Genomic DNA, 22,776 nt, shown 5'->3' with positions numbered 1-22,776 from the left:
CCAAATAGCCTGCTTCTCCCCCTCCCACTCCCCCCGCTTGTGTTCCCTCTCTCGCTGTGTCTCTGTCAAATAAATAAATAAAATCTCAAAACAAACAAACAAACAAATAAAACTAACCCTATGATCCAGTAATTGTACTACTGGTATTTACCCAAAGAATTTAAAAAACCCACTAATTCAAAAGGATGCATGCACCCTTATATTTAGAGCAGCATTATTTACAATAGCCAAGACATGGAAGCAACCAAAGTGTCCATCAACTGATAAATGGCTAAAGATGTGATACACACACACACACACACACACACCACACACAGTAGAGTATTATTCATCCCTAAAAAATGGGGGAAAAAAAGAATGAAATCTTGCCATTTGCAATGACATGGATGGAGCTAGAGAGTATAATGAAATAAGTCAGAATATAAGTCAGAACACTATAATGAAGTAAGTCAGAGAAAGACAAATACCATATGATTTCACTCCCATGTGGAATTTAAGAAACAAAACAAACGAGCAAAGGGGGAAAAAATGAGAAAGAGACAAACCAAGAAAACAGACTCTTAACCACAGAGAACAAACTGATGGTGACCAGAGGGGAGGAGGGTGGGAGGATGAGTGAAATAGGCGATGGGCATTAAGGAGTGCACCTGTGATGAGCACCAGGTGATTAAAATAAAAACTTAAAACAAACAACCAAATAAATAAAACTCCAGACTCAGTGCTTCTAGTGATCAAGAGTATCAAGAGGACTCCATATGAAATATTCTTTAAAATAAATATTTAAGGACTGAATTGTATTCCACCATAAATTTATAAATAAAATAATTACATTCATTAAAGGCAATTCTTCTAAAAGATAACTTTAACTTCTCCCATTAAGTTTTACTTTGCATAGGTATACTAACAATGACATTTCTTATAAATTTAATGACCACTTTCACTCTTCAGGAGAATCTACCATCCCCACCACAAGTCAAGGGTCAGCTGACAACAATAATCACTGGTTAAAAAATATAAATACTTCCACAAGTTCGAAAGAGTAAAAAGTTTCAAGATTCAGAATTTTGGGATGCAGATTTGTCAATGCGTTAAAACTGCCCTAAAACTGAGAATCAGAAAAGTTACCTAAGGTTCTGATATCATCAATAAAATCATGAAATGACATATAAATCACATACCTCAGATCCTGTTGCTTCAGAGATGGAAGAATATGAGCTTTCTGGAGCCCAGGAAATACATTCTACCACATGCTCATGTTCTCGAAGCTCAGCCTTGCATTCCTTTGTTGCTACGACCCATACGCGCACAGTCTGATCATTGGAACAGCTGGCTATCAGAGTGCCGTCCTGATTTGGCCGCACCATACGTACCCATTCTCTGTGTCCTGTGAATGTCTTCACACAGTAGCTGTCAAAATAAGTAATAATTTACATTGTGAATGGCAAATTGGGCTACTTCCCAGAAGCAATATAAAACTAGCTATGCACTGGAATGAAGAGGTTGGCACCAAGTTAGAGTAATCACATGCAAGTCAACAGCAATGTACATTCACGGTTAATAAAAGATGGGGACAGGCTGGAAAATCAAACATCAATCAAAATGTGCTGATGGCAGTATCATTAAGGAGCTAACCAATCAACACATTCTAGAAGGTAAAATATAGAGAGAATAAAATCTTCCAAAACTAAACACACACAATAAACCTAACAAAAATATTTATAGCCTTGTTGGGAAAAAGGCACACTCTACTAATCTGGGTAAAACTAGTAGTAGGTTAAGGTTTTATGATAACAATCATGTGTCATTCTAAGCACAACCAAACTCAGCCTAATAAGGGAATACCTGCACAAATGTTATTTATGTTTTATTTCAACCCACAGAGAAATCACCTAAAAAAGACCACAGAGAAATAAGCCATTGGGGGCGCCTGGGTGGCTCAGCCGGTTAAGCGTCTGCCTTTGGCTCAGGTCATGATCCCAGCATCCTGGGATGGAGCCCTGCATTGTAGGGCTCCCTGCTCAGTGGGGAGTCTGCTTCTCCTTCTCCCCCTGCCACCCCCCACGCGCTCTCGCGCACGCGCGCTCTCTCTCTCACTCTGCACTCTCTCAAATAAATAAAATCTTAAAAAAACAAAATAAGCCATTGCATAGGAAATGGCTCTCAAGGACAGGGAAGTTTCTTTTATAATTTTCCTGTTCCTTTTTGGGAAACATTTAGAGACTAAAATCTTGTTTTAAAGTATATAACACAACCAGCACCATGATCATTCTGGTTTAAAGTCAAAATAATTGGTTCAGAACACATTTTGGTTGTTTAATATCTTATTAGCGGACACCTTTTCAATCAAACCTACTCACCCAGTTTGCACTTCCCACATTTTTATAGTTTTATCCCTGGAGGCAGACACTATATGATCTCCATTGGGCATGATGGCTACTGAAGAAACATTGTGGTCATGGCCTAAAACACATAACACAGCAACGTATTAAGTGCTATATCACCAAGAGCAATTAAACCTCAGTTTACCATGAGATTTCAACATGGGATTTCAAATATCGCAGCAACTTTAAATACACTGGGCTTTATATAAATTTGGTAAGAAACTTGGATTTACACACACAAGTTAAGGAATTAGCAACTTAATAAAACAATCCACAATGAATTAAGTAGCTAGCTCAATTTATGATTAAATTTCAACCTGTACAACTGTTTTAACATCACAAGGCATCAGTATCATCATCATTTGAATATATTAATATACTGAATGTTTATATATGAACACTAGAAACACAAAAATTTCCATGTTTGATATCCTAAGATATAGTATAGATTGGAAATAAGATTTACAAAGCTAAACAGAAAGAAGAAAAATGGAGATTTCGTTCCGTATTTAAAATAGTGGTTGAAAATTAAATGTCCTTGGGGGTAAAAATGCATTATTCTATATGCATTATTCACATTCCTAATTAGCTATTCTGTGTGGAAAATGCCCTAGAGAATCCTCATAAATATCATTATTTAAGGAATATACAATGGTTGGAAAGAACTCTTTCTTAAAAAGTTTTTAAAATTTAAGTATAGTTGACACACGTTACATTAGTTTCAGTTGTACAACATAGTGATTCGACAAGTTTATACACTATGCTATGTTCACCGCAAGTGTAGCTGCCATCTGCCACCACAGGCCAGTACAATACTGTTAACTCTATTCCTCATGCTGTGCCTTTTAGTCCCTTGACTTACTCATTCGATAACTGGAAGCCTTATCTCCCACTCCCCTTCTTCATTAAAGTCACAACAACAAGATACAGGCTATTCAAAGAAACATAAACACCAGATTTTACGAAAGGATTCAATTCTTTTACAGAAGAATTCCTTTAACTGGTAAGTTTCCCACTTAATTTGGGGGAAAAACACCCTTCAAATTATACTTTCTATGTAATCACATAGCTTACATCACTGGATTATCTATTTAAAAAACCCCTTTTAGGGGTGCCTGGGTGGCTCAGTCGTTAAGCATCTGCCTTCGGCTCAGGTCATAATCCCAGGGTCCTGGGATCGAGCCCCGCATCGGGCTCCCTGGTCAGCAGGAAGCTTGCTTCTCTCTCTCCCACTCCCCCTGCTTGTGTTCCCTCTCTCGCTGTGTCTCTGTCAAATAAATAAATAAAATAAAAAACCCCTTTTATTACCAACATAGCATGTGTTCCTTATGTAAAATCCGAACATTCAAATTTTATCATGTTCAAAGAAACAAGAATCCTTAGTGAGCTAAATAAATAAAATCTTTAAAAAAAAAAAAAAAAGGGGGCGCCTGGGTGGCTCAGTTGGTTAAGAATCCTTAGTGAGCATCTTCTATGTGCCACATACTAAAACAAGATGATTCATGTATACAATTTCATTTTATCCTCACAACAATCCTATGACAGGTATTATTACCTCTATCTTGCAGATGAAAGAGGTTGAAATTTCCCAATGCCACAAGTAAACAAGTAGGAATTTGAACCCAGATATCTGATTCCAAAGCCCATGTTCTTTCCACAAGGCCAAACTGACTCAGAGAATAGTCTCTACGACAAGACCCAGGAAAACAACCTAACACTGAGACTACAGTATATGTGGAACATTATAAAATGAGCAAGAAATGCTAGGTTCCAGCTTTTACTATACCTATTTGCTCTGGACGTCAGTTTCTCAAGTGAGAAAATTGAAAAATAAAACAAAACAAATCCCCATTTTCTTTCTTTCTTGAAGACCAATATCCCAGCAGTTTTTCTTATCCAAAAATATTCCTGAAAACGAATTAAGTATTTTATATAAACCAGTACTAGGAGATACTTAAAACCTCGTAACTGAAACAACTCTCAACTAGTGTGGCTTATCACATGGGCTATTTACATCATATGCTCTTCCATTGATACAATTAAGGATTAAATGTAGGGGACTGCACACTATTAGAAAATAATATTCTTTTCTCTGGAATGTGATGTTACAAATCAATATCAAAATACTATCTTCTACCCCTTACCGTGCATGGTTCTGATGCATTCAAAGCCCTGAAAATCCCATAGTTTAATGGTCATATCTGCAGAACAGGAAGCCAGAAGCTTGCCACTGTGGTCAAATGAAATATCCTGTACAGAGTCTGTATGTCCCTTAAGAGTTCGCTCAAAATCTCCAGTCTCATAATCCCACACCTGTCAAATGATCAGAAACTTAAGTTAACATCACCCCATCCCTTCTCATTTCACATTAGCACTCAGCAGACTAGTATGAGCAAATGACGAAGAGAGCTGTCTTAGAAACAGCACATCTTCAGGTATAAATTGGTCTTTTCTCTACAGAGAAAATTGAAGTTATAATTATTAAAACAGACTTCTAGTACCACATTATCTACCATATACCTAATTATGCTAGTGAGTAGGTATATAAAGCCAAAAGACAAAGTCTCTTCCCAGTCTGACAGGAGACAACAGACATGTAAACAAGTAAATTTAAAGACAAAAGTTTTGGGGGCAGTTATGATAGGCATCTATATGTAGAATATTAGGGGACAATAAAGAGTGCTTAATCTAATAGACAAGCAGAGCTCAGACACCTAAGAGGCAAGGAAAGACTTCACAAGATGTTACTGTCCATGAACAGTAGATTAACAAAAGCATATATCATTTTGATGCAAAAATGGGAAGTCACTGACATTTTTTAAAGATAATTCTTCTAAGATAATAGACATAATAAGCTATCAAGAATAAATATTAGGGGTGCCTGGGTGGCTCAGTTGGTTAAGCATCCAATTCTTGATTTCAGCTCAGGTCATGATATCGGGGTCATGGAATCGAGCCCCACATTGGGCTCCACGCTCAGTGTGGAGTCAGCTTGTCTCTCTCCCTCTGCTCCTCCCTTCAATCGCACTCTCTCTCATTCTCTCTCTCTCTTGCAAATAAATAAATAAACAGGTAAATAAAATCTTTATTAAAAAAAGAATAAATATTAGAAACAGACCTCAAGAACATTCTAAACTTTCACTCTGGTGGTCAAATGCTAGTCTGAAGTTCAATCTTTACCTGACACCAATTATATGCTCTAAAATCAAATGATTGATTCCATTCTTCCTATGGTAGGTTCAAATTTACCTGCAGTAGGTTATATACCAACCAATTTAAAGAATAGAAAATGCATTTCAAAAACTTGGAAACAATTAGGGGAAACAACATTAGCGGAATGGCTAAGTAGATGTTAAGACCTGCAATTATAAGGAACTTGTTACATAATAAAATAATGTTAAATAAAAAAGAACACAGAATTACATGTGATCACAACTACGTAAAAAACTCACCTAAGAAAAATAAACTATCTTCTAAAAAACATTTCTTTTCCAGAAAATGTATATACCCTTCTCAATATAAACAGATTTTTTCTTACCATATATTCAAGTACTTCTACATAGAAGTGATTTCTAATTTTGCACATATTTTGTTAGATTTATCCTTAAGTATCCTGGGGTTTTTTGATGCTACTATGTGGCATTTTAAAATTTCAATTTTCAAATTATTCATTGCTAAGTTTATAGAAATACAATGACCCTTTGTATAGTAACCCTGTATCCAGAGTAGTTCTAGTAGCTTTTTGGTAGATTCTTTGGGCTTTCTACATAGATAATCATGTTGTCTGCCAGTAAAGACAGTTTCATTTCTTCCTTTCCAATCTGTATGCCTTTTCTTTCTTTGTCTGCCTTACTGCACTGACAAGGCACTCTTTTACAAACATGAATGTAAGTGGTTGAGACTGAACATCCTGGCCTTGGTTCCTGATCTCAGGGGGAAAGCATTGTTTTCCACCATTAATTATTATGCTCAGATACCTTTTAACCTTTTATCAGCTTAATGAAGCTCCCTTCCTAGCTTGCTGTGAGCTATTATCATGAATGAATGCTGGAATTTTGTCAGATGCATTTTCGGAACCCATTATGATGTGGTGTATCATACTGACTGATTTTCCCAATTCTGCACTCTGGGATAAACCCTACTTGGGTCGTATTAATTAACCTTTTTATAAATTGCTGGATTTAATTTGCTTATAATTTGTTAAGGATTTTGCATATGCGTTCATGAATGGTATAATACTGGTCAGTTGTTTTCTTTTTTTGTAAGATTTTTGTCCCGTTTAGTATCTAACGACACCAAAAGTTCAGATGAATATTTTACATACTAAAAATAAGGTGTGATCTTGCAGTTCAGTTTCAGTTAACTTCCCATGCATTTGTCAAAGAACACTGTAGCATTTTCTCTAAAATAAATATACTCAGAAAATGAACTGTCTCTCTTCATAGATGGTGAACAAGGCATTTTAATGTTAGTTTGCAAATATCAAGAATTAATAAGAATTAATTTTATTCTTCCTTTACTTGCTATTTACCTTTTGTATGATTATAAAAATAAATGCTCATGATAAGCTATAATGTACTTATCGAAAGGCAATAAAAATAACCACTATCCTATCAAAGGAATGGTTTTTCCATTCTTTCTATGCTATTTTTAAGTATAATGACTGCGTATACTTCATTATCCCATTTCTTCTCTGCTTCTCACAAGTATTATTCCATGCCATTAAAGACTTGGGAAACATTTTTTTTTTAAAGATTTTATTTTTAAGTAATCTCTACACCCAATGCGGGGCTCAAAAATTGCATGCTCCACCCACTGAGCCAGCCATGTGCTGCGCACCCCTCCCCCTGCCTTTTTGGGGCAAACATCTTTTTTTTTTAAAGGAATTCCTATTGTTAGCTAAATTTTTTGTGGGGGAAGGGAAGGGCAGAGAGAGAGAATCTTAAGCAGGCTCCATGCCCAGCACAGAGCCCAACAAGGGGCTCAATCTTACAACCCTGAGGATCATGACCTGAGCTGATATCAAGAGTCAGACAACTCAACCGACTGAGCCACCCAGGTGCCCTACAGTTTTTCATTATTATAGAAAACATTATATAAATGAAAATCTTTGAATATTGAAAAATATCTGTCCTCATTTTGCAATATTAGGTCAGATGGTGAAAAAGAATTTTGGGTCAAAAAGTATAGAATTTTGGGTCAAAAAGTATACTTTTTAAGCCGTTCTGCTAAATTGTTCTCTCATAAGATTTTATCAAATGTAGTGAGAATGCTTGATTCATTAAACTCTTATCACCACCGGGAATTCTCATCTAAGAAGTAAAATATACTGACAGATTTGAGATATACTGTAATATTAATATGCATTTTTTCTACTATTAGTAGCAAAGCCAAAACTTTTTTTTACTGTTGGTAAGCCATTTTTTCTTCTTCTATGAATTGTCTGTTTACATCCCACAGTTCAATTTTCTATCGAGAATGATTACTGTTTTTCACATTTGTTTTGAACTCTATAAAAAGTTGGCAGTCCTGGGGCACCTGGGTGGCTCAGTCAGTTAAGCGTCTGCCTTTGGCTCAAGTCATGATCTCAGGGTCCCAGGATCGAGCCCCTGCATCACGCTCCCTGCTCAGTGGGGAGCCTGCTTCTCCCTCTCCCACTCCCCCTGCTTGTGCTCTGTCAAATAAATAAAATCTTAAAAAAAAAAAAAAAAAAAGTTTGGCAGTCCATCTGCCTCATTTGTTGAATGTACTTTTCAGTTTTGTTTGCTGTTCATTTTTTTTTTTTAAGATTTTATTTATTTATTTGACAGAGATAGACACAGCAAGAGAGGGAACACAAGCAGGGGGAGTGGGAGAGGAGAAGCAGGCTTCCCGCGGAGCAGGGAGCCTGATGCGGGGCTCGATCCCAGGACCCCGGGATTATGACCTGAGCCGAAGGCAGACGCCCAACAACTGAGCCACCCAGGCGCCCCTGCTGTTCATTTTTAAAAATGTTTAAGAATACTCTACGTAACAATCAGAAGTAACATTTCAAGGGGTGCCTGATTGGCTAGGTCAGTGGAATGTGCGACTCTTTGTCTCAGGGTTGCGGGTTTGGCCCCACACTGGGTGTGGAGACTACTTAAAAATAAAATCTTAAAAAAAAAAAAATAAATAACATTTCAAAATACTGTTATGAACTATTTCAAATATCTATCCTACATTTTCCCTAAATTATTAAAGGTTGATGATGTAAATGAATTACTCTAAAAGGAATAAATCTGTTGTATTTACCAGATGCACAAGGGAAATAATATCATAAGAATTTCTGTTACCATTAACTACATTTTACTGGGCCCTTACCATCTACCTAAATCTGTCAGGCACTATACTGCTAATATGTTATGTACACATTACTTAATTTTAAGCCAAAGAATTGTATTCCCAACAAATGAGAAAACTGAGCCTTAAACATACCAAGCACTTTGTCCAAGACAGTCACAAAACTACAAAAAATTCTGTCTATGTTCTCCTTTGAGTTTTTGGGAAAGTAGTTCTATCACAATCTTCATATAGCAATCACCTAGGTTTTACTACAACTGAATAATAAAAGTATGGAAGGAGAGTAGAAAAAGTTTTTTTCATTCCAAAAATTACACACAGAAGTAATTTAATGAGAGAAAAAAAAAGCTTTATGGGTAAGAATGAACAGAACATTATTTATGATAGTAGATGACATAAAAAGTCCAATGACATAAAATGTCCATAGGAGAGAATTTGTCCATGGTACTGAAACACTGCTGGCACCAAGTACTCCTTTAGTGTCTGTCCAGCACTGTTTTAAGCAGTTTCCACATATTAACTTATTTAATCCTACCAAAAGCCCTGAGATAAGTATTAATTATCTTCATTTTATAGATGAGGAAAGAGAAGCACAAAAAGTTAATCTGCCCATGATCACATTAATTTTGGATGATGGGGTCAGGACTTTAACCAAGAGCATTATAAAGCCTCCACATATAAACAAAACAACTAGCATAAAATCATTAAAAATGATTCATCAGAAACAAAGAAACCTATTTCTAAAATAATTTAATAAAAAAAGAATCGAAACTAAATACAAATGATTTTCATTAATGAAACAACCACGTGTACACACATTAAATAAAGAGTAAATGGAAGGGAGAACTATTAAGTAGTTGCTGAGATATGTGGTATGATTATTATACACAGAAATTTTAAAACTTCGAATTGTAACATTTTATTTTATTTTATTTTTTTAAGTAGGCTCCACACCCAACATGGGGGCTTGAACTCACCATCCTGAGATCAAGAGTTGCATGCTCTACCAACTGAGCCAGCCAAAGCGCCCTGATTTGTAATATTTTAAAGTTCACTCAATAGGTATATTTTAAGATGGCACATTTACAGTTTTGTTCATGCTTTTATACCACTGCGCCGTAAAATCAATAATTAAGACTGGGTTTTTAATCTATTCACCCTTATGCCTCATGACAGCAGTACAGCTTTTACAGTACACAAAACTATCATGAAATCAATAATTTAAATAGATGTCTACATATATTTGAAAAACAGCAATGGTTAATGTATTAGGTATGTAATCATTTCAGACTACATGGAACACATATGATTTAAGACTCTCTTCCAATTACTCTGCAGCCCACCCCATGGATCACCAGCCCATGGGATGGAAGGAAGCCACTGATTTAGAAACTAAAGAAAGAAACCACATTAGGAAAATATAAAACAATGTTTAATTTGAAGAACAAATTAAGGAGAGTCACATTTAAGTCATTACGGTATTTTACAATGGACTACTGCTAGGCGATATAGTCTTAACCTACTCATGTTTTCTTAATTATACCTCTATAAATGAAACTTTTTAAAATCTAGAACTTAGGGGCGCCTGGGTGGCTCAGTCTGTTAAGTGTCTGCCTTCGGCTTAGGTCATGATCCCAGGGTCCTGGGATCGAGCCCCGCATCAGGCTCCCTGCTCCACGGGAAGCCTGCTTCTCCCTCTCCCTCTAGAACTTAATCTGGAAAAAGCCTTAGAAGAGAAAAACCTACCTAAACCTTTTAACTATATTTTACTTATCTTTCTGCAGGTAGTTTATATAACTGTTACTGTATTGTGTCTGGATCAAAGGGAATTATAAAAACAACCTTTTTTCTGGATTAAAAGATAAAACATTAAAATGTGTATACTTACTGTAAAAAGTACAAAAATGAGAGAAAAATATAACTTATAAAGTGAAAACCTTCTATATCCCCACAGCCCTGGAGAGAACTACTGTTTGGAATCAAAGCCAGTATTTAAAATACATCAAGGAGAGCCCAATTTGAATAAGTCCACTACTGAATGAATTCTTTTGCAGAATATATTCATCCCCTGAAGTACTCATGTTGTAATCTTATATTTTCATCTATCATCTCTGCTTAAAAGCAAGGTACACTTATGTCTTCATTCTCCAAAAACAAAAATTATTCAAGTACTAGGTGACCTATGGCCCAACACTAAATCAGTGACACCCTATTTTCTCAAATTCATCAGTAAACTTACTTGGCAGCTTGCCTCTCAGGAGCTACAAACTCCCGTCTTTCCCGTCTTGCACAGGTCTGCATTTTCAGGATCGTTTTTTTTCTTATACCCAATTAACTTTAATCTGCTTTTAACATCTTTAATTTTTTTGAAAAAATTACCTTAATTGTAGCATCCTCTGAAGCAGAGACCATAACACTGAACACAGGATGGAAAATTACTCGAGTGACTGGACTCCTATGACCGCTCAACGCATATTTTTCTGGTGGACGGGGAATCCATTCTTTTGGGTCTCGTTTCTGACCAAGGGGTCCACCCGACGTAAATTCTTCTTTTGCTTCATTTAGTTTTGATTCTAATTCCATAACCTTGAGAAGGAACACGGTTATATATAGATTCCAATAAAAGTAATATATTTGATATTTTTAAAAACTGCCTTTAGTTTGCATCTGTTTATGCAGGATACTTGAAAAAATTTCAGTAATTTACAAAGCATTCATCAAATTTAATTGGAAAGATCTATATAATATACTACCCAAAATTTTATTAGTGTGACAAAACTGAAACTTGAGAAAAACTATGACTGTATCAACTACTTAACTAAAAAAATTTCAATTTCTATCTACTAATTAGAGGAAGAGCAGTGCAATAAAAGCTGACATTAAAAGCTGACATTATGTATGTGCCATGCAACTTTTCTAAGAGCTTTTTATGGATTAACTCATGTTAAAGAATGTTACTTATTTATTCTAACTTTGCCTACTAAAAGTATAAATTTTAGGACCAGAGTATTATTTGTTGCCTTCACTTTACAGATAAAAACAAAAGCTCAGAGATGAAAATGACTTCTCTGAAGTGCACACTTTAGTGCTCTTTCCCCAGCATCATACTGGCTCCATGCTTTCTTCCAATCTAAATGCACAAATGAGTTCTTTCAGTATCAATTCTTTCAAGTCAGGGTTATGTAGATTCATTGGAGCCAACATTTGGGTTGCATGAGTTAGCATGTATTAGGCAAAGACCTGTCTAGGTCAGTTTTTTTTAATGCATAAAAATGATTTTTATTTGCCTTTCAAGAGTAAATATAATTATTAATCAATGCAGAATAATTGATATATTTTCAGAAAGTTTATATAAGAGCACTCTGAGTACAAGTGACTTTAAAGAAAGACGTAGATACCTTCTTTTGTAATCTAATAACGGATGTCCATTTTTTTTCCAAAAGACCAGCATATTTCTTATCTAATTCTTCATTCTAGAGGAAAAAAAATGAGAACCTTTTGAAAAATGGCTCAACTACATTGTTCAAGGCATACAGACCATTCACCTAAGCCCAAATGTTACTAAATATTTGATTATACAAAAAGGGGGGGGGGGTGAAAACCTAGGGCCAAAGAACCACATAACAAATGATAGCATTTGTGAATAACTGACATGACTGTTCAATACTGATACTTGAGTAAAATACACTTATTAACTATACCACGAATAACTGTAAAAAGGCAAACATACCATATCTAATTCAGCTTCCTTTTTAAAAACTGAATATGCCTCTTCGTAGCCATTTGAACGAAGATAATCTGCTATAGCTCGATTTCTGAAAGAAAACAAATTCAAAAGACTTCTAACAAAATCCAATTTTTAAATAAGATTTTATTTATTCATTTATTTAAGAGACAGCGAGCATGTGCAAGCAGGTGGAGAGGCAGAGGGGGAGGGAGAGGGACAAGCAGACTGCACCAAGTGGGCATGGAGCCCTACGTGGGGCTCGATCCCATGACCCTGAGATCATGACCTGAGCCAAAATCAAGAGTCAGATGTTCAACCGACTGAGCCACCCGGGCGCCCCACAAAATCTGATTTCTATGTTAAATATTTTATTTAAAATCTCATAAATCTTAAAACACTCTTTTAAAAGTATTCCCTTCCAAATCATACAAGTATTTCACAAAAAAAGGAACCCTCCCCCAAAGCCTCTAAAACACTTAGTCCTGTCATAGTACATCCAAAATATTAAAACATTATTCTTGAGCTTTTAGTTGTAAGTTTCTAACGTACTGCTTACCTTACAAGATGAGGGGACTCTGCAGGTCAAGATACAGCTTATAGAACAGCTACTGATTTGTGACAGTAATCATCAGTTTTGTTCATGTTTACATTTAGCCTTCCTTTACTACTTGCTATGCTAGCAGACGCTCAAGGACTAGCAAATGAAATTTAGTTTTGCGTAGAAAATTGTTCTGATAAATTATAACTAATAAGTATTTAATATCAGAGATAATTTTAACCATTAGAATGGGTGAAAAAAAGGGCACAAGCTCTAAACTTAGTATATCACAGAATGAGACATTCACTTAGAATTAGAAAATTCGAAGGTTAGTAAAGCTCAATTAGCAGGTGCTTCTTCATGCTGTCCTTATAATCTTTCAAAGAGAAAATCAGCTACCTCCCCTCCTAAAGCAACCTATTCCAATGTCTCTCAACTTTTTTGAGCCTTAAGTACCACTGTGACAGAAATAGCTGTTTGGGATTCCTTTAAAACACTGTAATTTAAATAATTACAAAGTTAACATATATGCAAGGTTAAACAAAACTTAAATATATAAGTACACAATAAAATATCCTTTCTACCACTGACCCCTAATATTCCATTCCTAAGGGAACCACTTAATCAGTGTTTTGTATATTCAGAGACAATCTACCTAAACACACAAATTCCTGCATAGTCTTCTAGAGATAATCAATATTTGTTTCTTACACAGTCACATAAACTCAATCTAAGCCATCATTCTTTACCAGCAGACATAAATTTGCCTTTAAAAAAACAGATTGTATTCCATTATAGACATATGCTTTTACTACCACAAACAATGCTCCTATGACTACCCTATCAAAGCCACTGCCCACCTAATGCTTTAGGAAATAAAAACACTCCAGTAGTATCGTAGAATTGGTGGAATCAAGTTTTAATTCAATGGCATGTTAAAAAAGTAAAACAAACAGTGGAGAAAGATAATAGGGAATTACATCAAACACTTAATATTCCAGGTAATTATTAGCATACCAAAGATTAAAGCATAGTAACCAGTGGATGACAGGGTCAAGCACATCACATTCATGAAAATGGGGGCTGAGGAAAGATAAATTCTTACTATTATTGTGAGTCTGTGTCTGTGTGCTGCTCATACCACACAGCCTGTACCTTCTGGCCTGTTCTACTAATGGATAACTTGATTCATAAGAAGTGTCTTCTTTACATGGAGCTGAAATCTATTTCGTCTTAATTTCCAAGTAGTTCTACTTGGGCCTTCCGAAACAATACAAAATAGGAAGGCAATGGATCTCTCAAAACATTCCATCAAATACTGTGTTGTCAGAGCCTGTGTTACAAACCTTCAACAAAAGTAAATTTCCCTTGGTTAGAATATCCCAAATAATAAGGGAAACAAGTTAAAAAACATATCTATTTCTTAGCTTTATTTTCTTCTTTAAAAATGTCAAGGGTAAACAAATCATATATAGTACTTGCAAATATTTAATGTTCCTACCTAGCTCCATTCTTACCTCAGGGTCAAACCCTAATGCCTGAAACTTTGCCCGAAGACACAGCACACAGCTTACAACTCTGAAGCTCATATAAGAAATAATACATATATATATGTAATACATGCACAAATTATAACAATTATTACCTTAATGAACTTATTTTTTGTAAAGATAGATAAATGGTGGTACTTTTCCAGGAAACAATAGTAAAAGGAGAAAAATGCAAACTATTCCTTTTCCTTATTAAAAAAGTCCCAACATTTTCAGATTACCACTGCTAACCCTTCCGTATAGTCATCTCATACCATGTTCTTTGCCAATAAATTCACATCACCATGGATGCATTATGTATGGCTTTTTTTTTTTTTTAAGAATTTATTTATTTGAGAGAGAGAGAGACAGAGCACCAGCAGGGGGAGGGGCAGAAGGAGAGGAAGAAGCAGACTTCCCCCCCACCCCCCAGAAAGGAGCCCAGGCTCCATCCCAGGACTGCTGAGATTATGACCTGAGCCAAAGGCAGCTGCCCAACCGACTGAGCCACCCACGAACCTCTGTATGGCTTTTTGTCAAGTAACTTTATCTGTTCACCATGTCATGAAAATCTTCCCTGGTCAGTAAATATGCATCTGTAACATTATAGTTATTAATATTCAAACACAATATTCTATGATGTAGATGTACCAAATTTTATTTATGCAATTACCTACTGTTGGACTTTCAGGTTGTTTCTAATTTTTCACCATTTTAAACAATGTTGCAAATAAACATTCATATAAAGCCTTTCTCACATCTTTACATTTGAGTCAAAAGATGTTACACATTGAATGTTTGTGTGTCATCCTCCTCCCTGCCACTAATTCTTTTTTTTTTTTTTTTAATTTTTATTTATTTTTTGACAGAGAGAGACAGACAGTGAGAGAGGGAACACAAGCAGGGGGAGTGGGAGAGGGAGAAGCAGGCCTCCCTGCTGAGCAAGGAGCCCGATGTGGGGCTCGATCCCAGGACCCTGGGATCATGACCTGAGCCGAAGGCAGACGCTAAACGGCTGAGCCACCCAGGCGCCCCGCTGCCACTAATTCTTATGTTGAAACCTAATATGATGGTATTTGGAGATGGGGCTTTGGGAGGTGCTTAGGTCATGAGGGCAGAGCCCTCATGAATGGGATTAATGCCCTTATAAAAAGAGAATGTTAACTAGGAAGCAAGCACCACCAGACACCAAATGTGCTAATGCTTTGATCTTGGACTTTCCAGCCTCTAGAACCCTAAGAAATAAATCTCTGGGGGCACCTGGGTGGCTCAGTCGTTAAGCATCTGCCTTCAGCTCAGGTCATGATCCCAGGGTTCTGGGATCGAGCCCCACATCAGGCTCCCTGCTCAGCGGGAAGCCTGCTTCTCCCTCTCCCACTCCCCCTGCTTGTGTTCCCTCTCGCTATCTCTTTCTCTGTCAAATAAATAAATAAAATCTTTTTTTTTTTTTTAAAAAGAAATCTCTGTTGTTAATAAGCCACTCAGTTTACAGTATTTATTAGAGTAGACTGAACAAAGACAAAAGTTATATACATTTTTAGGACATTTTGATAGCTACTGAAAAATTGCTCCCCAGAGTTATACCAATTTATATTCCTATCAATAGTTATGAATGTCATCCCTTTACCATCTTTACTTTTCAAACATTTGGATTAGCATTTACTGACTTAAAAAAAACCCAAGTTTTTATCCTTTGATTCTGCTTATGTAACTTTTATAAAAAGTGGACTAGATGTTAAATTTTTAAAACTTCTGCAATATTTCTATATTCTATGTAGCTTAACTCAACATCTGCATTTTATTGTTTTTTTTTTAAAGATTTATTTACTTTTTTGAGAGACAGAGAGGGAGTGAGCATGAGCAGGGGGAGGAGTAGAGGGAGAGAAACTCAAGTAGACTCCAACTGAGTGTGGAGCCCAACGTAGGGCTTGACCTCATGACCCACAGATCATGACCTGAGCCGAAATAAAGGGTGAGATGCTCAACAGACTGAGCCACCCAGGCGCCCCTCGACATCTGCATTTTAAAAAGATGTTGTGTGGCAAATGCAATGAATTAGAAAGATGCAGGTGATTACAAATGTGCATAAAGCAGCACCTCATTATAGTCTTATGTCACATTTATACTTTTTATAAAATGTTAAATACAATTTATTTATTTATTTATTTTTAATTTTTTTATTGTTATGTTTAAATACAATTTAAAAAACAACATTCACTATCTCTTCTGATCCTAAAACAATCCTGCCAAATTAGGTAAAAAAGTATATTACCCCTATATTATATATTGGCAGACTGACTTACCAAGGCCACAAAACTAGCAAGTAGTAAAATAATCTAGGATAATAATTTTTTTTTTAAAGATTTTATTTATTTATTCATGAGAGACAGAGGCAGAGGGAGAAGCAGGCTCCCCACAGAGCAGAGAGCCCGATGCAGGACTCGATCCCAGGACCCTGGGATCATGACCTGAGCCGAAGGCAGACGCTCAACTGACCGAGCCACCCAGTCGTCCCTCTAGGATAATAATTCTAAAAAACATTTACTGAGTGGCTGGGGAAGAAACTGGCTAAGCAGGTGGAGCTCTGCACCTCCCTCCTTTCATTAGAGTGGTTCCATTTTTATATATTTCCATATATTGTATTTTTTTATAAGTGCTTTAAAAATGGACTTATAATGGGGCACCTGGGTGGCACTTGAGTTAAGCGTCCAACTCTTGGTGTCAGCTCATGTTGTGATCTCAGGGTCATGAGATTGAGCCCTGCATCAGACTCTGTGCTCAGTGCGGAGTCTGCTTAAGGCTCTCTCTCCCTCTCCCTCTGCATCCCCTGCCCCTGCACACACACTCTCTCTAAAATATATAAAAAAATCTTAAAAAAAAAAAAAAAAGCCTATACTGCTCTTTAAAAAGCCCTACACCCAAATCCCTGAAGCCAAAAATGAATCACACTTTTAACCACTAGACTTTTGTTTTGGTAACTGACTAGATGTGAGAGATGGGAGAACACAGTTAATTCACAAGTTTCTAGTGAATTGTAGTACAAAGAAGAAAAAGAGGTAGAATATAATGAGTACAGTTTTAAACCTTCCGACTTGAAGTAGCTATAAGATATTTAAGTAAAGATACATGATATAAGAGGTAATTAGATATACAGGTCATGGCTTGAGAGAGAGACTTGATGTAAGAAAAGAATTTGGGAAAATTAGCAATCAGGGAGTAGTGATTCAAACCACACTAAGTAGTGAAAGACAATTCAGAAGAAGGTATATTATAAGGGCCAAAAAAGGAGACCAGAATGTAACCAATGGAACCTTGACAGATACCAATACTTAAGAACTAAGACAGGGGAACAACTTCCGTTTCTGCTTGGCTCCGGCTGGAGGACTGACTACTGAGTGTCGTGAGAGGTCAGACTGCTGTCAGACATGGCCCACGGACATGGGCATGAACATGGCCCTAGTAAACTGGAACTTCCAGATCATAAACAATGGAAGATAAACGGGACACCATTAGCAACTGTCCAGGAGAGGCTGACTGCACGAGGGCTAAGGGATCCATGGGGCCTATATGAAGCTTAGAGATACATGGGTGGCTTTGCAAACAATGTTTCCTTTGTTGGTGCATTATTAAAAGGATTCAAATGGGGATTTGCAGCATTTGTGGTAGCTGTAGGGGCGGAATATTACCTGGAGTCCAAGAATAAAGATAAGAAGCATCACTGAAGAGAATACCTGGAAGTATCTTAACTTCTTAACTCTCTTATAAAAATAAGATTTCTTCAATGTTAAAAAAAAAAAAAGAACTAAGACAGGGGCACCTGGCTGGCTCAGTCAGTGAAGCGTCCGACTCCTGGGTTTTGGCTCAGGTCATGATCTCAGGGTCCTGAGATCTAGCCTGTACCAGGCTCCGCCCTCAGCAGGGAGTCTTGGAGATTCTCTCTCCCCATCTCTCTCCCTCTTCCCCTACTTATGCACACGCTCTCTCTCTCTCTCTCTAAAACAAATAAATCTTAAAAAAAAATAAAGAGAAGACAATCAAGAGAGATGTGAGCGGCGCGCCTGGGTGGCTTAGTCGTTAAGCGTCTGCCTTCGGCTCAGGTCATGATCCCAGGGTCCTGGGATCAAGCCCCACGTCGGGCTCCCTGCTCAGTGGGAAGCCTGCTTCTCCCTCTCCCACTCCCCCTGCTTGTGTTCCTGCCCTCGCTATCTCTCTCTGTGAAATAAATAAATAAGATCTTAAAAAAAAAAAAGAGAGAGAGATGTGAGCAAGGCAATGGAGAAGGAAGCTTCAAAGAAATGGAGATGGACAGCAGTGACAAACACACGAGAGAGGTCAAAGTCAGTCTAAAAAGTACTAAAAGGTCCCTGTCGACTTTAGCAAGCACAGTTTCAGAACTTCAAGTGGCCTCAGTATTCCATTCCACAATAAGGTTTCAAATGAGTACTGTAAAACACTGGAGTTGGGAAGAGCAGTGAGTTTTGAGAATATCAGGGATGGATTCTCTTTTTATTAGATGAGGGTAAATGCTTGGTTAACACTATGATATATGAGAGTTTGGAAAGAGATATCACATGGCATTAATAATATCATTACATAGAACAACCAAAGAGCAAGATACATATACAAAAATACAGAAAAAAAAAATTACAACTTAAGTTTAAATGAGTCTGATGCCATTAGGGATAGCTGAATCCAGTGAATGTGGAACCTCTACCAGGGAAGGTATACCACTATCACTTAAAAGTAAGTAAAGACTGAAGAATCTCTTGGATCTAACAGTCTAACTGTGCTTCTGGAGTTTGCTACTAATTTCAGTTGTTAATCTAGAGTTGATTTTCATCAGTTTTATTAAGAATGGAAGACTTAATCTCTTTTGAAACAAGTGGACATCAAGGCACAAGTTTATAATCATCTCTCCAAGAAACTTCATACCCATGATTTAAATTAATCTATTAAGGGGCGCCTGGGTGACTTAGATGTTAAGCGTCTGCCTTCGGCTCAGGTCATGATCCCAGGGTCCTGGGATCGATCCCCGCATCAGGCTCCCTGCTTGACAGGAAGCTTGCTTCTCCCTCTCCCACTTCCCCTGCTTGTGTTTCTGCTCTCACTATTTCTCTCTCTCTCTGTCAAATAAAATATTTTTAAAAAATTAATTAATCTATTAAATCTCACGAGATGAAAAAAAGCAACCAATCACTGGAATCAAAGCAAAATTCACGCATAGGTGTAACAGACCATTCTGAGTAGACCCAAACTAGTAACCCTATATACAAAGCAAAGAAAATGGTTAAAATAGAACGAACTGAAATGAAGGACTTTTATCCATGAACAAACAGAATTGGCTACACAGAGCTTAGGCTTACATACAGAAATACTGTTATCCTTTGAAACTATCACGAGTGAGATCTGTGTTTGCCTTCTAAACAACTCCAAGTTTATTAAAATGCCAGGGTTAGATTTTAAGCATTTTGGTTGACTTCCTACATTCTCTTCATTGTTCTTTTATCCCCCAGGATAATTTTTGTTGCTGTAATATCATTTGTAACATCCCACCACTACCAACCCTTATAAAGGGAGGTAAGATTTAAAAAAAAATTTTTTTTTTTTTTTTTTTTTTAGATTTTATTTATTTGAGAGAGAGAGAGACAGAGATAGTGAGAGAGAGAGCACAAGTGGGGAGGAGAGGGAGAAGCAGGCTCCCCACAGAGCAGGGAGCCCGATGCAGGACTCGATCCCAGGACCCTGGGATCATGACCTGAGCCGAAGGCAGACGCTTAACCGACTGAGCCACCCAGGCGCCCAGGAGGTAAGATTTTTAAAAGTTACTCCAAATGTGGGGCGCCTGGGTGGCTCAGTCAGATAGTTGGTTAAGTGTCTGCCTTCAGCTCAGGTCATAATCCAGGGTCCTGTGATCAAGCCCTGCATCAGGCTCCCTGTTCGGGGGGGGAGTCTGCTTCTCCCTCTCCCTCTGCCCCTCCTCCCTGCTTGTGTTTTCTCTCTCTCTCTTTCAAATAAATAAATAAATAAATAAAATCTTAAAAAAAAAAAAAGTTACTACAAATGGTATGAACTGCTAGTTAAACAGTATCAACTCTAAAAAGACTGGATAGCACCAACAATAAAAGCAAAATACTTCAGGGTCCCCAGTATCTCCGACAAATTTAAATCAGAGGAGAGGGAATTCCAGAGCATTCATTAGAGGAGACTGAGGTGGAAGCTGTTTTTCACAGATAAAGAAACAGAGGCTCAGTGAATTTTACTGGCCTTTTGGCTAGCAAGCGGTAGAGCTAGGAATCAAACTTGGGTCTTTTGAAGCCAATGTGACAGTAACAGTGTTTTTCAAACTGTGTACTCTAGCGCTCTCAGGATGAATAAAAATGTTCTGTGAATTGGGTAAGTATTTTACTTTAAATTCATTGCCTATATGAGGAGAAACAAGGTTAAATCAAAAGCTGACAAACTGAATAAGATGTTTTCTTACCAAGCCCATTAAAAGAGAAACACTGAAAAGGCTAAGTTTACATGTTCAGGAATTAGGAAAGCAATGGAGTTAATGTTCTTTGTTCTAAAAGGTTGCAGTGGCCCAATAAATCTGGGATGTCCACAGGGTTATGAGGGCACACTGTTAAGATAATAAAGAAAACCGGTCAGGATCAAGCATGCCAGTTCACAGCACCAGGAGGATACTGTCACCTTTAGTGCCCTGCTCCAGATGACCCTCACCAGCTAGGCTACACCATTTTAGACAAACATCAAGATGAACTACATAGTCCTGGGGGAAAATATGAATAAAGTTCATTTCAAGCAGAGACACTACTGAGGGTCATTCCATAGCTGCTGCCATAGGACATCAACTAAGTTTCAGACAGGTAACATGACTTCTTAAATATGCTATAACTGCCCATTGGTCACAGGTCTTATACCTCTCCAACCACATGCGCCCTGACAAAGGGTTACGATGATCATCCTTCACTATCACACTTGAAAAGATGTACCTACTTCCTAAGGGTAGATCAGGATTCAACAACTACTAGTCTTGGGATAAGTATGAGCACAGCAAGAGGTCACAATGAAACCTTACCTTGGCAGTGATAAAGTAAAAGAAAATGAAATCAGGGTGAGTATGAGTGGACCCTCATCTTCACCATTAAGCAAAAGAACATATATCTGGTATACTGGCCTGTTAGTTACCACTTCTCTTCAGCAGAGCTCTGGGTCTGAGGTAACATCTACCCCTCCTTCTCCACACCACAGGAGCAACAAAACTATCTACTAAATAAGTATACTATGCTGGACTTTTTTTTTTTTTAAAGCAAAACAAACAAAAATAAACACAAAAATATGCATTACTGTTCATTCTCATATTTAGATAAAATTTTTTGAGTTATGGAACCACAAAGCAGAAGTCACTTTTTTTTTTAAAGATTTTATTTGACAGAGAGAGAGAGTGGCGACAGAGGGAGAGTGAGAAGCAGGCTCCCCACTGAGCAGGAAGACCAATGCGGGCCTCATCAGTTTTGACCTTCTCCCTTACATTTTCTTTTTTATACTCTTTTAAACTGTTAAGAAAAAGAATCTTACTGAAAACTAAGGTAAATGAAGGTATGATTATGACATGACTTCACACTAAATAGGCTATACTTCTGATTATGCTGTTTCAAATTAATGATACATATGTTATTGACTGACATTTAAAAAGTTGCATAGCCTACTATAATCAGAGGTCAGTGATGTCAACAAACAGATGGAGATTTTGCCTCAGTTCCTCAGTACAACTTTCAAAACATTTTCTCCCCTTTCCTCTAACTTTAATACAAAGTCAAAAGTAATTTTTAAAGATATTTATTTTATTTAACTGTGAGAGCCACTTAGAATATATTTCTGTAAGAAATTATTTTGCATACTTAAGAAACCCATAAAGTCAGATTGTTGGGGCGCCTGGATGGCTCAGTCGGTTAAGCCTCCGACTCTTGATTTTGGCTCAGGTCATGATATCGGAGCCCTGCATCAGGCTCCATGCCCCAGTGTGGGCATGGAGCCTGCTTAAGATTCACTCTCTCGAAAGACATGTATCATATGACCTCACTGATATGAGGAATTCTTAATCTCAGGAAACAAACTGAGGGTTGCTGGAGTGGGGGGTGGGGTGGGAGGGATGGGGTGACTGGGTGATGGACACTGGAGAGGGTATGTGTTCTGGTAAGCGCTGTGAATTGTGCAAGACTGTTGAATCTCAGATCTGTACCTCTGAAACAAATAATGCAATATATGTTAAGAAAG

The 22,776-nt window shown here is 37.2% G+C and overlaps 1 protein-coding gene and 1 pseudogene across 1 annotated transcript in view; one reads left to right on the top strand and one right to left on the bottom strand.

Annotated features, from left to right (window-relative positions):
• The window catches only part of PAFAH1B1 (platelet activating factor acetylhydrolase 1b regulatory subunit 1), an 86,854-nt gene that overhangs the window by 10,688 nt on the left and 53,390 nt on the right, over nt 1-22,776 (bottom strand). The window contains exons 3-8 of the mRNA XM_032428396.1: nt 12,433-12,517; nt 12,101-12,175; nt 11,082-11,288; nt 4,526-4,694; nt 2,358-2,460; nt 1,179-1,407 (exon numbers count right to left, since the gene is read on the bottom strand). Of these exons, the coding sequence (XP_032284287.1) occupies nt 1,179-1,407; nt 2,358-2,460; nt 4,526-4,694; nt 11,082-11,288; nt 12,101-12,175; nt 12,433-12,517 (868 nt within the window). The remainder of the gene's footprint in view (nt 1-1,178; nt 1,408-2,357; nt 2,461-4,525; nt 4,695-11,081; nt 11,289-12,100; nt 12,176-12,432; nt 12,518-22,776) is intronic.
• LOC116647235 lies at nt 17,347-18,274 on the top strand (annotated as a pseudogene).

The sequence above is a fragment of the Phoca vitulina genome, unplaced genomic scaffold, assembly GCF_004348235.1.
Source record: "Phoca vitulina isolate PV1807 unplaced genomic scaffold, GSC_HSeal_1.0 scaffold40, whole genome shotgun sequence".
In the NCBI taxonomy this organism is placed as follows: domain Eukaryota; kingdom Metazoa; phylum Chordata; class Mammalia; order Carnivora; family Phocidae; genus Phoca; species Phoca vitulina.
Note: the sequence above shows the minus strand (reverse complement) of the source record. Positions and strands in the feature narration are given on the sequence as shown.